The sequence below is a fragment of the Nannobrachium achirus genome, assembly GCF_963921795.1.
Source record: "Nannobrachium achirus genome assembly, chromosome: 12".
Classification (NCBI taxonomy): Eukaryota; Metazoa; Chordata; class Actinopteri; order Myctophiformes; family Myctophidae; genus Nannobrachium; species Nannobrachium achirus.
In genome coordinates, this window is record NC_137832.1 from 7376137 (window position 1) to 7397042 (window position 20906).

At 42.6% G+C, this 20906-nt stretch overlaps 1 protein-coding gene across 2 annotated transcripts in view; it reads left to right on the forward strand.

Moving 5' to 3' along the window:
* The first annotated feature begins 3102 nt into the window (after positions 1 to 3102).
* Positions 3103 to 20906, forward strand: part of serinc5 (serine incorporator 5) — a 50999-nt gene continuing 33195 nt past the window's right edge. For both annotated transcript variants that reach the window (XM_080739612.1, XM_080739613.1), the window contains exon 1: positions 3103 to 3236. In XM_080739612.1, the coding sequence (XP_080595738.1) occupies positions 3210 to 3236 (27 nt within the window). In that variant the 5' untranslated portion in view covers positions 3103 to 3209. The remainder of the gene's footprint in view (positions 3237 to 20906) is intronic.

Below are 20906 nucleotides of genomic sequence, written 5' to 3' on the forward strand. Positions count from 1 at the left end.
CCATAATGACCAAGCAGCAAGACGTTATAGCACTTATTACCCGGCTAATACATACAATTAATTTGACTCAAAACTAAAAGCAAAACAAAGTATTTCCTTGTTTACAGACGGCTGAAAGTGCGTCCCCCTGAGCGCAACACGGTCGCCTTGGAAAACAAGGAAGTGCTGATCAAATAGAATCCATTTTCTGATACTGCGTCGTCTATTTCTTGCCTCAAATGTTTTTTAAAACATTCTTCAGAGCAACGTTTGGTTGTAAATGACGCTGTGCGTTTGTTTACATGGAAGACATGTTTGATACGGCACTAAATCCACACAGTGCAGCCTGAATACAGCAGCTGCTCTGAGCCTTTGATTAAGCAGCGGTGAATTTAATTATAGAGCGGAGCGGTCATTATACGCCTATAATTCACCGCTGAAGTGAACCGCCGGGTAATAAATGAAGATAAGATACATTTGTACACTGTCAGAGTTACAGACTTGTATGGGTCAATTTAGATCCCCATAAAGGAACCCACAGAGTCCCTGGAATCCACTTTGAGAACCACAGTCTAAGAAATGAAAAGTCAGTGTCAGAGTGATCAGTCATTATGAAGTGTTTGCTGTTTTGGCCCTGTTTGGCCTAGCTCAGAGTCAGACCTACTCTGGTATGGATACTTTTTAGTACCACATTTTAGTACCACTTTCACACCACTCTAACCAGGTCCATGTAGTTTAAAACTTGGCACAAGTGGGCGGAGTGAAGAGGAACTTTTCTTTGACGATGGAAACAGCATGACTCGGTGCTTGCTGGAGGCTATACTTCATACCATGGGACTGCTTGAGTGAAGTGTGGAGGCTTGGATGAGAAACACAATGTACAGAACAGTCAGATCAGTGAATGATGTCACTGTACAGTGTACACTAGGGGTGTAACGATACATTTTTACGATACACATCACGATACATGATTGAAGATACGATACATGGACGATATTGGTTAATTCATGGCGATACGATACGATTCAATTCAATAATTTAAAATCGATAATTTAGCAAAGAAATGAAATCTGTGCCAAACGTGTCAATAGTGCATGTTTTTAAGGGAAACATCTATTATTATGGATATAAATAAGTAAACACTGTGATTCTCCTGCAAATAAATGGACATTATATTTCAACACATTATGGACAAACCCACACCTTGACATGAACACAGAGATTACACACATTTATCGATCGACCAAGAGTAGCTATAGGGAATGGAAAAGTAATTAAACTCCTCATTTTCCTCTTAAAATTGCTAGATTCAAGGCACAAAACGATTCGATACCGATTATCTGCATGTTAAACGATACCAATACGATACAAAGCCAAAACGGTACGATATATGCTTTTCGATTTTTCTATTCAGTTTATATTGTTACACCCCTAGTGTACAGTACACGCATCCATACTGTCACTCATCCACCCCATATAGCTGAGTGGGCAGATCTGTGACTGGAGGCCTTCTACTCTGGGTGGGGAAACAAAAGGCCCCTAGACACACACTCACACTCACACTCACACTCACACACACACACAGAGCCCAGGCTGTGTCAAAATGTCCTGGAGCAAAGACACTTAACACTAAAGTGTTAAATGTGTCACTTCATAGGCTCACACACAACGCATGGTGTTGTGAGCCAAAGTGCTGTCTACACAATATAGTGTTTCGAACAATGGTCTTCAACAGGGGGTCCGGGACCCCTAGCTCGGGGGTCCTTAGAGTTACCGCAAGGGGACCTCCAAATCTTTGTGTGATAGAAACCTTTTTCTCCTTTTTTTTCATGAACCACTAACCCTAGCGTTTAATTCTGAGAGCCAAAAATGGTAGATCTATAAGCTCACAACACCTCGCGCTGCGAGGCATTGTGAGCTTGTAGATCGGCTATTTTTGGCCTTGAAGTACAGGGTGAAAAATAAAGTTTATTAATTATTGAAGGTTCAAGTGGTTAAATATCTGAAAAAATTAATTGACATTAATTCAAAATCTACGATCAGGTTGTGTTGAGGGTCCCTGGTTCATCTCTCTCTCAACTAAGGGGTCCTTGGCCTGAAAACGTTGAAGACCCCTGGTTTATAATCTTATTGTCTCATTCGTGTCTGAATATTTTGTGAAAGCAACAGAACAGCGAAAATAAAATACAGTATTTTGGATAAGTAGGTCTAATCATCAGTAATGGCTGATGTGTAACAGGTATTTCACATGGATATTATTTTGTCTTGGAACATGTCAAATAGGCCTTGTGTGTTTTAGTGGGTAGACCTATCTATGGCCTACTGTTTTTGTGCCATTCGTTCCAAATGTAATTTTCCTCCACGGCCACAGTGTTATTTCTGTATAATATAGCACTAGCCCTACATAACCTATATTTATTTTCCAGAGGGTGATTCTGCTAGGCTGGGTTTTTATGTAGCCTATGACGTCATGACACAGTGAGGGAGGAACAGAGAGAATGGACACACACACACACACACGCACACGGAGAGAGAGGCAGATATGGGATTTATGGCTCTTTGAAGTGAGCCGGATCTCTGGGATCCGTTTCTTTCATAGAGCCGTTCAAAAGACTGTCTCATTTTGGTAGTAGTTGCTTTATAGATTTTGATTATAGGCTAATTACAAATCACTTAAACCCTATACATTTTGGCCATATATACATTTCCGATATTTGAAAAAAGCTGATGTTTGTGCTCACATTGCTTTGCAACACGACACATTGTAAGCTTGTAGATCTGCTACTTTCAAAATATTCTTTTACATTTTATCCGTTGGAAAACTTCAAAAACGGGACATTCTGCATAACGAGTAGTCTACTTTAGTACATTTTGATACCAATACCTTTGCACTTTTACCCAAGTACATTTTAGAATTTTTAGTACTTTTTCCACCACTGTTCATTAGAAAGGAACGGCTCCCTAGTACACTGCGAACCGGATCCCATCGTTCATTTCAAAGAGCCGTTCAAAAGACTTGATTCGTTGGCAAACGTCCCACCTCTAACACACACACACACACACAGAGGGAGAGAGGTAGACAGACACTACTAATGCAGGGAGGAGGTTGGAGAGAGAGAGAGAGAGAGAGAGAGAGTAGCAGCAGTTTGTTGGATACACGTTGGATCTTTCTGTGTTTTTATTCATGAAGGAGAAGCGGCTGGTTGTTGGATCCCAGTAACGGCATCATCATGTGCACACCGTGTTGTTTTTCGCAGGTAAGACACTTTTTATTATATTTTATTTCGTGTCATCTTTTTGTTGAACCGTTTTTACAGCATTAATACGAATATTATTAAAGACACGAGAGAGAGAAGGGGAGCGAGGACTGACTGAGCCTCGATGGGTTTGTTTTTGTTTTGTTTTGTCTTCTTTCTTCGACACAAAAAACGTCGAGTCTTGTCGTCTAAACGGCCAGAGTGTTTGCTAATGTTCCAACGCCGCTCGGGGTTTTCGTTCCACGGAGGGTTTTTAATTCATTTAGAAGAGGCTGAAGTTGATTTTTTTGGCGGTGCCGAGCAGGGAGGATTGAAGAGGTAGAGAGGGTCTTGTTACATGGACGCCGGTGACCCGTCGAATTCGGTGACTGCACTTTTTTTCAATTCAAAGCAGCTTTATTGGCATGAGAAAACTTACGTTTACTTTGCCAAAGCAAGTGTCAAAATATAATAAAAACTGCTGAAAATAGGGAACATATATACAGTTAGAGGGGGTACAATACAGCATTGTGTAAACAGAGCTATGTCACATTTTGTCGTAATGTGCACTATATACAGGTTAAGAAGCTTTTTTTTTTTTTTTTTTTTACAAATGGCAGCCTTTCTTTCATATAAAAGATAAATAGTATATAAATAAAAGGGGGGGAAAAAATTAAAATGTGTTTAAAGGTCGCAGCTGTGTTTATACTGTGTGTGGAGTAGGTCTGGATGCCATTCAATGTTTTGTAGGGTTGACTACAAACCATGGCTTGACATCTAGACCTACTGCACATACAGTATGGAACCGAGCTGCTACCCTTAAATGCATTTTGAGAATAATTAATGCTGCTATTTGTTCGAAAAGCTTTTTACCCTGTACATAATAACATGTCACAATGCAACATAGGTCTGTTTATACAATGCTGTACCCCCTCCCAATAGCCTATTATATGTTACCCATTTTCAACTGTTTTTATTTTGTATTTGTGAGTCGTGACACTTGCTTTGGCAATGTAAACGTATGTGTTCTCAAATTGTATTCCATTCTCTGGTCTTCTTTTATCACAACAGTTCACAAATCTTGCAGCTGTGTTCGCACATTGTTGTATTTCTCCCAGCAGGTATGGGAGTTTTTCCACCATTGGTCATGTTTTCAAACTCACTCACTTTGGGTGTGTGTAAATCTGTGGGAAGTATGTGTCTCTGTCTCTGATGACTACACATGTTAATTCTGTTGACATCGCAAAGCAGAGACCTCTAGAGGCACGCAGTTCGATAGGGGCACACACGTCGGTGTAACGCGCCAGCCACCGTCGCCTGGCTGGGAGTCTCTCTCTCTCTCTCTCTCTCTCGTTCTGTTCGCCATCTGATCTGATGTGAGGCGGGCAGCGCTGTGTGGTTTCCATGGTGGTTTCCAGATGTTTATGAAGCATTGTGAACGCTAGAACAGATCTGTATACAGCCAGGTTGACTGTTTGTTTAGGAAACCACCGTCTGGGACGACAATGAAGAGATGCCCCGTGCGTGTGGCTCATCTTTGTGGCCACTGTCACAGTCACTGTGTGTGTGTGTGTGTGTGTGTGTGTGTGTGTGTGTGTGTGTGTGTGTGTGTGTGTGTGGCGAGGGGAAAGAGGAAGCGTGACATTCACAGATTTCTTTAGTGCCTAATTTCTGTGATTATTTGTGTCTGTCAGCTCAGTTTGTGTTTCTCCTTTTTGTGGAGAGAGCCTGCCTGCCCGCTTTGTTTACGTGTGTGTGTGTGTGTGTGTGTGTGTGTGTGTGTGTCACTTGTACAGTACACAGTATTACCATATGCCAGTGGTTCCCTAAAGCCCCCTTTCGACTGGCATGGCCCAAAAGTGATTTGCGTTTGAATACAGGACAGTTAGCCAGCCACTCATCTACATTACATTGTTAGACAAGATGCAGTGATCTATGAAGGGGTGTCAATTACCGGACGGAGTCTGCAACTCTTAACCTGTGGATTTGAGATTTGTGTAATGGAAAATGTAGATGTCTTTATGTGGTTTGGTGTCGTGTGGTGTGGTGCTAAAGCTAGTCGAAAAGGGGCTAAAGTGGTGTCCAGGGGACCCTCGGGTTTCAGCGGGGTCCCCAGCTAATGTTTTACCATGTTAACACATCTTAATGAGCTTGTAGGTCTGCAACAACAACAACACACACACACACACACACACACACACACACACACACACACACACACACACACAGTCACACACAGTCACACACACACACACACACACACACACACACACACACACACACACAGTGACACAAATCTTGTATAAGGGGAGCAGGGTACATAGTCATATTGGGGCTCCTTGACGTAAAAAGACAGTCCCTACTTTATTAGAATTGGATAAATAATAGATACAGTGAGCACACCGCAGGAGTTTATGGTTCAAACTGATTTTCTATTTCCATGCTGGTCATAAGCTGGAAATAGCAGAACTTCCGTATAAGCCGACTTTTCAAATGACGTGTGTTTGTGTAGCACCCGGGATTCAAGCCCAGGTCTCCCACGTGAAAGTCCAACATCTTAACCAGTGACTAGACCAAAGGGATATCCCAATGGACCGGGGGAGATACTAGACTTTTGAAGCCAGGCACTGAGTCACTGTGCTACATTTGTATATAATACAAACAGGCCGGTCTTCCATCCGGCCTAACTGTTACTGTACCATAATAAATAGTCTTGTGTGAGCCTCTGAGGTTATATAATCAACCTGTGTAGACCAGAGGTTTGTTGGGCCCAAAGTCGGGAGAGAGACTTTCCTGTTTATTTCCCACTGAACACACATTCTTTGTGGATACAACTTCAAGGCCACGCTGCGTTGGCCTGCCAGGAATTTAATTACAAGGCCATATCAGCCTGGCCTGGCTCTGTGTGCGCCCCAAAAGCCCCTAAATGAGAGGGAATGAATCTGTATTGAGATGAATGTGTGGGGGGAGGAGATTAGCACGGAATCAAGTCCTAACACTTCCACATCAACTCCCTCTGTCCTGCTGCAGTCACTGTTAATTAATCCTATTAGGGTAAAGTCGTTATTAGCTGCTTGGTTTTCATTAATGTACATGTTGATCTACCAAAAAGCCTGGTTGATCTCGTTAGGGATGGGACGGTAAGCGATATTATCGTTCATCGTGATATAAAACACTCATGATAATCGTATCGTGGAGATTCACTTTATCGTGATATCGTCCTCTGTCATACACTGGGATCAATTCGCATTTTATTTGCCGAGTTGCATATCCGGTACCACTTAAACCCTCTATTGGTAAAACGTACTTATAATATGTACTTGATACAGTCTTTTTTTCACTCTCTACCACATCTCTTTGCCAAAAAAATAGCAGATCTAACAAGCTCACAAGTTGTGAGCTTGTAGATCTGCTATTTTTGGGCAAATGTTCCGCCCCAGGATAATGGATGTTGGATATTTTGATTATCGTGGTAATATTGTAAATCGCAACTTCTTTGGTCACAATAAACGTGAATATGGAATTTTCATATTGTCCCATCCCTAGTGTGTGTACTTGTGATTGGTTGTGATCGCCAAATGTCCCCCACAAGTGTAATAGCAGAATTTTAGAAACAGATCGTATTTGAGTCATTTTCCTGTGTTCCTCACGAGAGAAATTGGTTGTTTTTCATGGTCAAAATGAGGTTTGCAACTAGGAAAACATTCTGGGTGGGGTTAGCTTTAGACTGATTAGTCTTAAAGCTTGGTTGCTGGGTTTGGAGTTGTGACTGATTGTATACTTAATTGCGCGGCAGTGTTGTACACTGACAACATATCTATAAACTGCAGATGGACTATTTCTGGCTTTAGGCGTGGGGTTAAAAATTGCAATTGTATTTTTACAATAGTGATCATAGAATTGTCTCCTAAAATGTTGATATATTCTGTGTGTGTGTGTGTGTGTGTGTGTGTGTGTGTGTGTGTGTGTGTGTGTGTGTGTGTGTGTGTGTGTGTGTGTGTGTGTGTGTGTGTGTGTGTGTGTGTGTGTGTGTGTGTGTGTGTGTGTGTGTGTGCGCCTCCTGTTCTGTTTCAGTGTGCCTGTGTTATCATTTCCTCTGTGGCTCATAGGAAGGGGAGGTTGAGTGGGAGTGTGTGTGTGGTTGTTTACATTAGATTTGGGCATGGGAACGGGAGCAGCTCACTCCTAATTAGCCCAGGAGAAGAGAGGGTCTGTCCTGCTGTACGCTGAGCTTATCTGAACCCAAACCTCACGGTTTTCTCACAGTGTTTGTAACGGTGACATTCAGAAAACACAAAGTTCTCAGTCGCCCTGACTGAGTTCAGTCGTTTGGATTCCATAGAACCGTCTTGCGTCTTCATTAAATATTATTGGTTATTCATGAAAGAACAAATAACGCTAACATTTTACAAGTGGCACTTGGGAATTTGACATTGATTAGATTTACTTTTCAGGTAAGTGGGTATGACATTGGGCAAGGAGAACTTGACCTGTACTTGCCTGATAGGCAATTACCTCTGATACCTTAGTGTCAACCCAATGACTTCTATGGTAGCAAGTTGCACAGCCAATCTACAGCTCTCAATCAACAGGGTTAGTATTTTTTGAGCTTTTGAAGTGGTCAAACTAGCAATATGTTCAGCATATTGCCATCTTGGATATTTCTTATCAAAACAAATGTTAAAGCCTTAATCTGTGATTTCTTCGCCTGGTTGGCAGTATGTAGAACAACAGGAGCAATATTACACTATTGTGTGATTTTCTTTTAGGAAACAGCACTAGTGTGTGTGTGTGTGGGGGGGGGGGCTCCTTTCACACTGTTCACAAATTGCATGACATGAATGGAGTAAGACATGAATGGAGTCAGATTCAACAAGAGAGAGAGAGAGAGAGAGAGAGAGAGAGAGAGAGAGAATTGAAATGGTCAGCTGTTTTATCCATTCATTCGGAACTAAACTCAGTGTTGTTGGTTTCAAAGTAAAAAAAAAAAATAACATGCTTAAACACGTGTCCATGATATGAAAGTCAACACACGTATACAGATGGATGCATAACCCCAATCACAGAGCCGCACACATGTGTGTGAGTGTGTGAGACAGAGAGATTGTGTGTGAGATTGAGTGTGTTGGTGCCGAAGAAAGAAAAGGAGGCTGATGTAATCCCAGTGAAACTCCTGTTCTATCGCTTATTGCGGAGGCATTTGTTGTACGACATAGGAGGTCAGTGGACAGACAGCACGAGCTGTGTGTGTGTGTGTGTGTGTGTGTGTGTGTGTGTGTGTGTGTGTGTGTGTGTGTGTGTGTGTGTGTGTGTGTGTGTGTGTGTGTGTGTGTGTGTGTGTGTGTGTGTGTGTGTGTGTGTGTGTGTGTGTGTGTGTGTGTGTGTGTGTGTGTGTGTGTGTGTGTGTGTGTGTGTACTTAACTGACCCCAGGTCTGGCATTATCCCACACAGAACGTTGTAAACAAACACGTACACACACACATGGTCTGACATCAGATGAGTCAGTGTGTCATTCAGGGGAGAATGAGGTGAGATGACAATTGAGGCATTTAGCAGACACCCAAATCCAGAGCGACTTACACGTGCGATATCGGAATGAATCTTCCGGGCATCTGTCTAACGCAACATTCTGCCTGTACGTTTGAATCCATGGGATTACCATTTGAACAATACCTACTACCTACCTAATAATACCTACTACTACTATAATGATACCATTTGAACAGTGAACCTATAGCATCTCTGAACATTGGAAACTATTGGATACCAAGTAAACAATGAACCTAGCATCTCTCTAATAAACATTCTGCACATTTGAAACTTTAGGCTAAATTGGTAAAGATCGAACCTTCATCTGTCTATAAATGACGTGCTATCCAACTAACGATCCGGTTACAGCTGAAACTAAAGCCCACCAGGTGAAAGGATGAACTTGGCCACGGATTGCAAGAATGAGGTTTAGATTGGCTGATATTCAGACTGATGCTGAGGAAAAACAAACGTAAGAAACAAAACAAACACGAGAACAGGAGGTAGTGACTAAGATAGGGAGTACGTCAGCATGCTGGCAGACATATCTTGGCCAATCCAGAGCTTGGGTCACTGAGATAAGCTTCACTCTGAGACTGGAAAAGACATTTAAACATCCCAGTGACGTGTCTTTCCTCCATGACTCACACTGTCTGTCTGTCTGTCTGTCTGTCTGTCTGGGCTGTCTGTCTGTCTGTCTGGGCTGTCGAGCATGTCTTTGTCCGACTGCTGGAAGAGAGAGAAATTAGGGGGAATTTTCTATTTCTACTCTGTCTCTCTCTTCCTCTCTTTGTCTGATAGCTTGTCAGCTGACGTGTTCCCTCTCTCCCTCTCCCTCTCTCTCTGGCTCTGTGTTGGTCGTAGCTAGGAGCTGTGTGTGTGTGTGTGTACAGTGTACACACGGAGTGATACATTTTTGCTGCGTGTACACAGCTGCCTAGCTGTGCAGACAAAAGACTAGCTTGTCAGTCTGACTGCGTGGAAAAGTGGAACAGAGGACTTGTGTAAAATGTGAGACAATTCAACCGCGCTCTCCTCCTGTACTGAGAGCTGAGCGACTGGCAGTGACGGAGGAAGTACTGGCATGTAGGGATGGGACGATAGGCGATATTATCGCTTATCGTGATAAAAAAACACTCACGATGTCGATAAACGTATCGTGGAGATTTAATTTATCGTGATATGGTCCTCCGTCATGCACTGGGATCAATTCACCTTTTATTTTCTGAGCTGCATATCCGCTATCATTTAAACCCTCTAATGGTAAAACGTACCTATGTTCCGCCCCCAGGATAATGGATTTTGATTATCGCGATAATATCGTAAATCGCGATTTCTTTTGTCACAATAATCGTGATATGACATTTTCATATTGTCCCATCCCTACCGGCATGGTTACTTTAAGTCAAGGGTTTTCAACAGGGGGTCCTCAGAGTTACTACAGGGGGTCCTCCAAATCTTTGTGTGATAGAAACTTTTTTCTCCTTTTTTATGTCAACCACTCGTATCCTAGCGTCCATATCCTGAGAACTTTAGCCAAAAATAGCAGATCTACAAGCTCACAACGCCTCGCGCTGCGAGGCGTTGTGGGCTTGTAGATGGTTGGATGGTTGATTGTAGATGGTTGGAATTACTCCAGGATAGCAAAAAAAAATAGTACTTGAGTAAATGGACTTAGTTACTTTACACTAGTGGTTCTCAACCTTTTCAGGCTGTGACTCCCAAAATAATCATATTTTACCTGGGGACCCCCCACCCTGATGAGCATTAAGAGTTGAGGCATTACATTTTATTTAACACAGTTCTATTGTGAAAATAGCAGATCTACATGCTCACAACGCCTCACGTTGCGAGGCGTTGTGAGCATGTACATCGGCTATTCTCACAATTTCTGCCTCTAATATTTGACAATTTGGCCAGTGTTTTAATTTGTCCTTTTAGAGGTAATAAAAAGTCCTTAAGTTGTCTCATTAGAAATGTGCAGATACCCTCTATACACTTAAACCTTATGTTGGTGTGTTCACTGTTGAGTGAGAAAACAGTGTTTCACATTAAGTTAATCATCTGGGGACCCCTCAAAATGATTTGGGGACCCCACTGGGGGTCCCGACCCACAGGTTGAGAACCCCTGCTGACTGGCAGATCCTGTCATTAGTCAGTCTCTAGTTTCTTCATTTTACCCTGCCGTTGTTTATGTTTCTCTTATTCTCTCTCTCTCTCTCTCTCTCTCTCTCTCTCTCTCTCTCTCTCTCTCTCTCTCTCTCTCTCTCTCTCTCGTGTCTCAGTTGGGCACAAAGCCTGGTAACATGAGAGCAGAGGGTGTGGCGGTTCGGCCGCCTTTAAGCACCTTAGTGTTATTACTCAATTGTTGTCAACTTTACCCACAATGCACCTCTCTCATATTACGCGACAAAACCGTTTTAAGTGGAGCTGGTTTCACTCGGCTGGCTTCATGTCGCACTGCTGCAGGGCTTGACATTTAACTTTTAGAGTCTAGAGAGTCTATTTCCCATTCTCTTGTCCGGGCACAAAAGTCACTTGTCCGGATGAAAACGAGCCATTTCACAGTGATGTCTTTCTTAAACGCATGCATAGGAGTCAGACGTGTTTCACTTTTCATCACAAGAGTTCAATTCAGGTTCTGGTTGAAGCATTTTGTTTGTAGAATTCTAGATCTCTAGCATGGATGTCACCCAAACCAGAATGAATCACTGATGTCTGGGCAGCTGGCTGTATCAACTTGTGTTCAGAATCCTTTTCTCTTTTTCTTTAACCGTAATTTAACAGGCAAGACAAATGAAGTACAGACTCTAATTTACAATTGTGGCCTGGGCTGGCAAAAAGGCGAGGCCTTTTGACTGTGAGAAAGAGGGAAATGAGCTGGGTTCAATGAAATGTGAAAGACGGCTGCTGTGTTGTTTCTTTGTTATCTTGTAAGAAATGACCTGTGTTTCTGTACTGTACCATTTATGTTTCATTTAGCCACTACTTCTTGTTTGTTTATTTAATTCATACGCCCCATTATTGATGTCTGAAGCCAGGAATCTGTGTAGGAGAAAAGAGTATAAAGCCAGCTTTTAACCGCCCAGATTCGGCCACGATTCGCCGCCGGAAAGCGTTTGAGAGCCACCGGGATCTTATCGGCAAGAGGCGCTTGGTGTTCATAAAGCCGGCGGGACCCGGCATATTTTAACTAAATACCATATTCTCAATCTCAACTCTCAATTCCTATAGTCCAAAGCAAAGTCAGTATTCAGTAATAGTGCTGTGCTTTGTTTTGGTGAGAGAAGACAGAGTAGGAACCAGGAGACACTATACAGCAGTGACAGCAGCCAGTGTGGTTTATAATAGAAGACACTCTACTTTCTGATATATATTTTTGGCTAAATCTTGTATTCTGAATATGAATGTGAGTTACATTTGAATACTTTTCAGGGTCTGTATATAAGCCCTTCTGTTGGACTAATGCAGTCTGAGACTTTATCAGGTCTGCTGCTGATATGTGCTGTGCTGCTATTTGTTTTGCCACCGTGACCGCACTTTAATTCCCTGAGAAGTTGCGTGTGTGTTTGTGTTTGTGTGTGTAATCGTATTACTTTACTCGCCAAATGTCCCCAGAAGTACAGCAGAATTTGAAAAAAGATTTTTTTTAAATACATCAACGCCCAACTTGATCATACTACAGCGCCACACAAAAGTAGCAGATCTACAAGTTCGAAACACGTTGTTACTATGTGTCATTAGTTCGACTAAGGGTTGGGTTTAGGCATTGTTTTACTGAGGTTTGGGTTAGGTTTAGGCATAGTAGCATTCACCAGGTTAACATTCACCAGGTTAGCATTCACCAGCGTCGGCAGGTTAGCATTTCACCAGGTTAGCATTCACCAGCGTCAAACAAAGCAGAGGCAAAATGGATAGAGATTGAGAAAGAATCTATACCAATATTGATAAAGACGTTAAAGAAATACTTGACATTAACTTTTTGAGGCACTTGTCCTTTGGACAAGTACATCTCCCATTCACTTTTCCGGCTAACAAAAGTCACTTTGTCTGGATAACAAATTAGACATTTCACAGAAAAAGAAACCAAGAGCCACTTGTCCAACGGACGAGTACAAGTTGTCAGAAACGTGAGCTTGTAGATTTGCTATTTTGGGTGCGCGACACCAGCGTGATTAAACCGCAGCTTTAGGATTTAAGAGGGTTGTAAATGGTAGAATGTGGTAAAAATGGAATTCATCAAATTACTGTGTGTGTGTGTGTGTGTGTGTGTGTGTGTGTGTGTGTGTGTGTGTGTGTGTGTGTGTGTGTGTGTGTGTGTGTGTGTGTGTGTGTGTGTGTGTGTGTGTGTGTGTGTGTGTGTGTGTGTGTGTGTGTGTGTGTGTGTGTGTGTGTGTGTGTGTGAGAGGCAGGGTAAAATGGAATTTATTGATGTTCTTTTCCAGTCGTGGAAAATGACAAAACGGTCCAAAAGAAGTAGCTGTCCTGGAATATTCTTTACATCAAAGGTCTTCAACAGGTGGTCCGGTACCCCTAGGGGGGTCCTCAGAGTTACTGCCGGGGGTCCTCCAAATCTTTGTCAGATAGAACCTTTTTTTCCTCCTCTTTTTAATTATAAACCACTTGAACCCTAGTGGCCATATTGGGAGAACTTAAGCCAAAAATAGACGATCTACAAGCTCACAACGCCTCGCAGCGCGAGGCATTATGAGCTGTTTTCGGGAAAGGTTTGGTGTAGAGGGGGAAAAAGAGCAGACTAAGTACAGAGTGAAAGGCGTTGTGAGCTTGTAGATCATCTGTTTTCGGCAAAGGTTTGGTGTAGAGGGGAAAAAGAGCAGACTAGTAAGTACAGAGTGAAAGGTCAAGTTTATGACGGTTCAAGTGATTAAATATCTGAAAACACACATTGCCATGAATCCAAAATACACTGATGATTGTGCTGTCAATGAAACTATATGGAATCTCTGAACAGGTTGTGGGGGTCCCGGCTTCATCTCTCTCTCAACTACGGGGTCCTTGGCCTGAAAATCTTGAAGACACATGATCTACATGATGTATAACAAGAGTGTGCAGAATAGGAGCCATATTTGTACGGTAATCATATAGAGGCGATGGTGTGTTGATGCATCCTGACACATGAAAGCTACCTTGCAAAATGGCTTTGCATGATTCAGTCAGCAGTGTGTTTGGAAACAGCGCAAACATTTGGATGTCTCTCTTTAAACACACCCACCCTGAAGCCTGTGATGTCCCATGCATGTAAGGGCTGGGCTAATCTCTCAGCACGCTTCTGCCTTAACCCATTTAGGCCTACGATTATTGACCGCTTTAACTATTGAAAAATAGCAGATATACAAGCTCACAGTGCGGCACCGAGTGCCGCGCTGCGAGCTTGTAGATCTGCTATTTTTGAAAAATCATGATTTTTTTTTTGCAAGTCTTTGAATATATCTACTTAAAAGCGAACATTTGTAACTCAAATATTTGCTTCTGGGTGGTCCCTGGAACAACATATTTTGAGATGGGGGTCCGTGGCCAAATACCTGTAATTTTGGGGGTCCTTGACATGAAAAGGTTTGAGAACAGCAGGATTTACAGGAAGGATTTAGAAGTCGGGTCAAAGATCGGGTCAAAGATATTCAAAGACTTGCACTCGTTTTCACGATTTTTCAAAAATAGCAGATCTACAAGCTCGCAGCGCGGCACTCGGTGCCGCGCTGTGAGCTTGTATATCTGCTATTTTTCTAAAGTTAAAGCATAAAATAATGGTTAAAGTGGTTAAAATCTAACGCGACTCGGGCGCGTTCCAGGTATTTGAAAGTTAAAACATGTGATGTTGTTGTTAGCAATACACAGGAGGGGCACGTCCTGTTTTGGCGACGTAGCGTTAAGGCGACGTAGCGATTAGGTGAAATACAAGTGTACCAACGCTTTTTCCCCTCGTTTCTTTTTCTTTGAGGAAGCCACTGATTTACACTCACTAGCAAACTTGTTCTAATAATGTGCAGTGCATGCAGCGTGCCTGCTTGTTACCCTTAATTTGAATATTAAGCCACACTGTGGCTTGTGAAAGTGTTTCAATTGTAGGCCACGTTGATCATTAAATAATAAAAATAACAACGTGCGCTGCGCTGGACGTCTGACACAGTGACTCGCTCATTCATTCTGCAAGTTTCTGTGCCTGGAAAATAGCAGATCTACAAGCTCACAACGCGTTGCGGATGCGAGGCGTTGTGAGCTTGTAGATCAGCCACTTTTGTCAGCCACTTTTGTCACGGAACACGCCACGATGAAGAAGTATAAAAGCCAGGATTTACTTGAGTGATGTGATGTGTGTTGAACGGAAATGAATGGAAATGTGCATGTCGCCTTATCGGCACGGCAGAAAAGCGTGAATGGAAATTTGCATGTCGCCCTATCAGTACGGTAGGAGACCACGTTCGTACATTTGCCCATGTTAGTACACTAAGGCTTAACGCTACGTCGCCAAAACGGGAAGGAAGTGGACTGAAAAGTGGAGGGGCCAAACCAGAGTTCCTATTTATAGGGATATCCCTTGGCCCAAAACATTTCTTCTCTCTATTGATTATTATTATTGCGATAATCAAAATCCATTATCCTGGGGCGGAACATTTGCCAAAAAATAGCAGATCTACAAGCTCACAACATGTCGCAACGCACCGCGTTGTGAGCTTGTAGATCTGTTATTTTTTTGGCAAAGACATTTGATAGAGTGAAAAAAAAAAGACTGTATCAAGTATGTATATTATAAGTACCTCTTAGCAATTATAGGGTTTAAGTGGTACCGGATATGCAGCTCTGCAAATAAAAGGTGAATTGATCCAAGTGCATGACGCAGGACGATATCACGATAAATTAAATCTCCACGATACAATTATCGTGAGTGTTTTTTTTAATCACAATAAACGATACTATCGCTTATCGTCCCGTCCCTAGCCGTGACCCCAGGCCCAGAGGCAAAAACAGTAGACAGTTGTCCCCCACTTTTCTCTACAGACGGGGTTCCCAGGTTGAGCTAATTTAAGCTAATGAAGGGGTTCTCAAACACTTTCATGTCAAGGACCCCCAGTGGCCACATTTGGCCTACTGTCATTCTTGCATGACAAAAGACGGATGGTGTTAGAACCAAACTTAAGTATCAAAAGAAATGAATATCCATGGACCTAGCCTAGACTAGTCTAGAGACAATGGGCAGGTAGGCACTGGTCAATGAACACCTTTTAGTTTGAATGGAAGATGCAAATAGAAGGGGCACGGTGGCGCAGTGGTTAGCGCTTCGCCTCACAGCTAGAAAGTCCTGGGTTCGATTCCCGCCGGGGGACGCTGTGGGCGCTGGGGGGCGTGTTCCTTCCTCCGCGTCATCAGCACCCACACCCTAGGTGGGGTTGGCGATAGGGCCTTTCTGTGTGGAGTTTGTATGTTCTCCCCGTGTCTCCTAGGGTAGATGCCCTCACAAAAACATGCAGTAGTCCTGATTTCTTTACTACCTCCCCCTAGCCAGCCAGGTGCTCCCCTTGGCGCGGCAGGGGGAGAGCGGAAACCAGGATTACAGGTTAGGTAGTTGGCACTGGGTGAGACATTTTCTCACCCAGTGCCAACTTGCAAAACCGTGGGATAAAAACTATAAAGAAATAGGAAGATGCAAATAGTATGCTACACCTACTTAGACTTGCTTAGACATGGCATGTGAGCCGAGTTGGGCTGCTTTGTAAAATATTGCATTTGTGGAAATAATTCCTGACTTTAAAAAATGACTTTACATTATTTATTATAGTTATTTATTACTTAATATTACTACACTTTGTATTACAAAGAAGATTGTGCAATTAGAATTGTGAATGACAGTGCCGTTTCTAAAAATATTTTGTTCCAGGGACCCCCAGAAGCAAGATTGGAGTTAAAAATATTCACTCTAAATGTGGGTCTATTCCGCATCTAGATTAAGGCCTCAGACCCGTTGGCAAACCCGCACATGTCTCTGCTCTAGAGCTGGGGGTAACGATGACAAAGAAAGACCCCACTGTTCCCACTGTACACAGCAAGATTATTGACAGTTGGAGACAAAGAAACATTTCTAGAAATATAACCAACTTTGTAGGAAAAGGATTGTTGATGCAGTTTTTGCCCCCTAGATTTTTTCTTTGTTTTTAATGTTTTATTCAGATAGAAACAGTGAAAGTGGGGGTATGCAGGTGGTGGGGCTTTAATCCCAGGCCAGCTGGGGGGAAGGATGGTAGTTAAGTATGTGCTCTTAACCCAGTGAGCCAGCGGGGCGCCGCGTCTCTACGCACTTTCACTCTGTCATCATGGGTTATTTATGTTGATGTGATTCACTGCTTCACAAACATTTTCACATCAAGGGACCCCCAAAAGTCAAGGAACCCCCATCTGTAAGGATTTCATGACGGGCACCCTCATTGGAGAGGAAGAGAGGATTTGCGCGCTGTGAGCTTGTAGATCTGCTATTTTTTTTTTATCTTGAACATTTATTCAAGTTTTTTTTTAACCCACCTATCTAACCTATTATATGTTTCTATGTCAGTTGTGCACAAACTTTTTTATGTCAAGGACCCCCAAAATGACATGTTTTTGGCCACCCATCTCAAAATATTCAGATGGGTGTTCCAGGGACCATCCAGAAGCAAATATTTACAAATGTTCGGTGCTGTGCTGCGAGCTTGTATATTTCAATAGTTAAAAGTTGTACAAATTCATTGGAAAATAGGGTTAAAGTGATTTAAGTGTTCCTCATTTAGCTGGGGACCCCCCCCCCTCTCACCACAAGCAAGGACCCCTGGGGGTCCACTCTGAGAAGCAGTGATGTAATTTCCAGGCATTCCTCTGCCTCCGCTCTGCAGGCTGTGGATGCTGTTTACCATTAAATGCTCTTAGGTTTTATATCACCGGTAATGTTGATAGCGTTTATAGCACTTATCACTGCATCCTGTATGGACATGCTGGGTGGTCTCCTGGTCCTTGTCTCTGTCAGAGACATTTGACAGGCATATGTTTTTACAGGTGCATTCCAAAAGGTTTGAATATCGTGGAAAAGTAATTCTATTTTCTGTAACGTAACTCAAAAGTTGAAGGTTTTATGCATAAAACAAACCTGCTTTCCTATTCAGAAGGTCTCCCGCAATCTTTTTTTAATATTGTGAGGTTTGCTTTTCTAATATTTTGAGACTTTAGTTTGCATTCATCTACTATGCGGTCATTGCGGTGTGAGCTTATATAGCAGCTATTTTTGGAAGTAGATTTTTGAAACATTTTGCCCCCATGTTGGACACCAGGTTAAAAGTGGTTAGATTCGGGACACACTGGCCGCAGAATTCCTAATCCTCCTGACGTCGTCAAAAAGGGTCAAATAGCGGCCAGCCGATATATCAAATTATTTAAAAGAAAACTCAATTATTTGAGAATAATCGCTTATAGTAAATCGTTATATTTTCAGCCCTATAATAATGGTGAAAGCAGGAGCAGTTTATTTTACTGGTCAGAGAGATAAAGGTCTCCTTTGAAGTCTTTGTTTATTAGTCTTCTAATCTAAACCATCCAAAACATAGTTTATGTAACGATGTGGAATTAATTATAAATATGGAGTGTGTGTGTGTGTGTGTGTGTGTGTGTGTGTGTGTGTGTGTGTGTGTGTGTGTGTGTGTGTGTGTGTGTGTGTGTGTGTGTGTGTGTGTGTGTGTGTGTGTGTGTGTGTGTGTGTGTGTGTGTGTGTGTGTGTGTGTGTGTGTGTGTGTGTGTGTGTTGGGGACTACATAACAGCAGGCAGGCATACAAAGGAAAGACGGAGCAACGGAACACAAAATGAGAACAATAGAAGAGAGAGAGTGGAGGAAGTGAGAGAGAGGTTGAAAAAGAGCTTGAGGCTGAGAGTGTGTGTGTGTGTGTGTGTGTGTGTGCGCTCTCTCGGCTCGTGGTGGCGGTAGGAATGGGGGGATATGAAGACCCTCTACTCATCCAAACACAATAGAGTTGCACCGATACTCCTCTCTCTCCAGCTTCCCTTCCCTCTGGACAGGTTATTATACTCACGTTACATGACTGGATCGGTTACGTCACCGATATCCCTCCCAGCATTTGAGGGACGACATCGACCCTGATGGATACCATTATTGCAGAGTATTGACCGAGTACATTGTTAGGGTTAGGCTCAGAGAAACCATCATTAGAGCACGGAGGAGGTTCCCCAAAGGTTCCCAGTTCCATCCCGGGCTCCGAATTAATGACAGACCTCCGAATGTGTCTTATTCTAGTTTAGACAGAGCAGCTCTGAATGCGTCTTATTCTTCTAGTTTAGACAGAGCCCAACCCAAATAAATCTGGCTCTAAAGGGGGAGTATGCATCGGCCCTTAGTGTCGGAAGTGTCCTTGAGCAAGACACAGGTTGCCTTGTGTGGTGTCCTCCACTGTGTGTGTGTGTGTGTGTGTGTGTGTGTGTGTGTGTGTGTGTGCGTGTGCGTGTGTGTGTGTTGAATGCACATTGTAAAGTGCTTGGACTGTAGTCACATATACCAGGGCTTGACATTAAGGCTTGTCCTGCTGTCCGGGACAAGTAATAAATCCTTCCGGGCAAGTTCATTAAAAATGTACTTGTCCGTTGGACAAGAGGCTCTTGGTTTCACTTTGTCATCATCAGGCTGGACTTTGCTCATGCACCTTCAGTACCTGTGGATTAACACCAGTAAAACGCAAGCTTTTGTGTGGACTATGTGGTTGAACTTGAACACCTGACGATACTCGATACCAGCTAGGGCTGTCACGATTATGACATTTTACGTGACGATTAATTGTCACTCAAATAATTGCGATTAACGATTTAATTGTGTTTTTGTCATTGACAATTACATTTCTGTTTGGCTTTTAGGCTTTGAAGTTGCACATGGTAGATATGACACATAAACTAAATATACAAAGAAATTACTGACATTTGACAACTTTATACTTAAAAAAAGAACATTGACAGTGGAAATAGCAGATCTACAAGCTCACAACGCGTCGCATCTTCCACTACTTTTTGAAAGTGTTTGAAACTATACTAACATTTCTCAACATGGAAACGATTATGACGATTATGCAAAATAATTGCAATCACCTCAAATAATTGCGATTAGACGATTATGTAATACTTGTGAGGGCTCTAATCTTGCTCCCTCTTTTTTTTCACTATGTGGAAACAATCAAGCGAATGAGCAAATATAAATATATATATGTTTTTCAGATGGGCGACGGTGGCAGTGGCAGGATCACCTCGCAGCCAAACACATATTCTCAAGCAACTGCAGATGTATTTTTAACATTTCTTTGGGGGAGAAAAAACATCACACAGGAAGCAGTGTTTTAGAGTGCAGTGTTGCGCTACAGACCATATGTCTGTGTAACGCGGTACAAGCTGGCCACCTGTCAGCTCTCTGATTGGTTGAGTGGATGGGGGGGTGGTGGGGGGGGCGCTGTCATAATAAGAGCTGGTTGCCAAGGAAGACACTCTTTTGTTTTTGTGCCTGTAGTGGAATTCCTGGCTAGAGCGCACCCTTTACACACACACACACACACACACACACACACACACACACACACACACACACACACACACACACACGTGCGTACGAACACATACACTTGTATCGTCACTATAGGGTGGGAACTCTTCTACGTCCAAAACGTTGTTTGTTGAAAACCTGAGGCTGAATCTACAAATGTCTTCTAAATCAGTGGTTCTCAACCTATTCAGGCCGGGACCCCCGAAATAGCCGATTTCTGCCTCTAATATTTGACAATTTGTTTCATTTGTCATTTTACAGGTAGTAAAAAGTCCTTAAATGTGTCACTTTAGAAATGTGCATATACCATCTATACACTTCAACTTTATGCTGGTTTGTTTACTGTTGAGTGTGAATACAATGTTGCACATTAAGTTAATCATCTGGGGACCCCCTAAAATAATGTGGGGGGTCCCCTGGGGGTCCCGACCCACAGGTTGAGAACCACTGTTCTAAATCAGTAGTTCTCACAATTTCACGACTTTTCAAAAATGTTCAAAAATAACTTGAATAGAATCTAAAATGAAACGGATGCCTGTTTTCAACGGATTCATATGTTTTCATTGATTCAGTATTGAAGACCCACAGTCA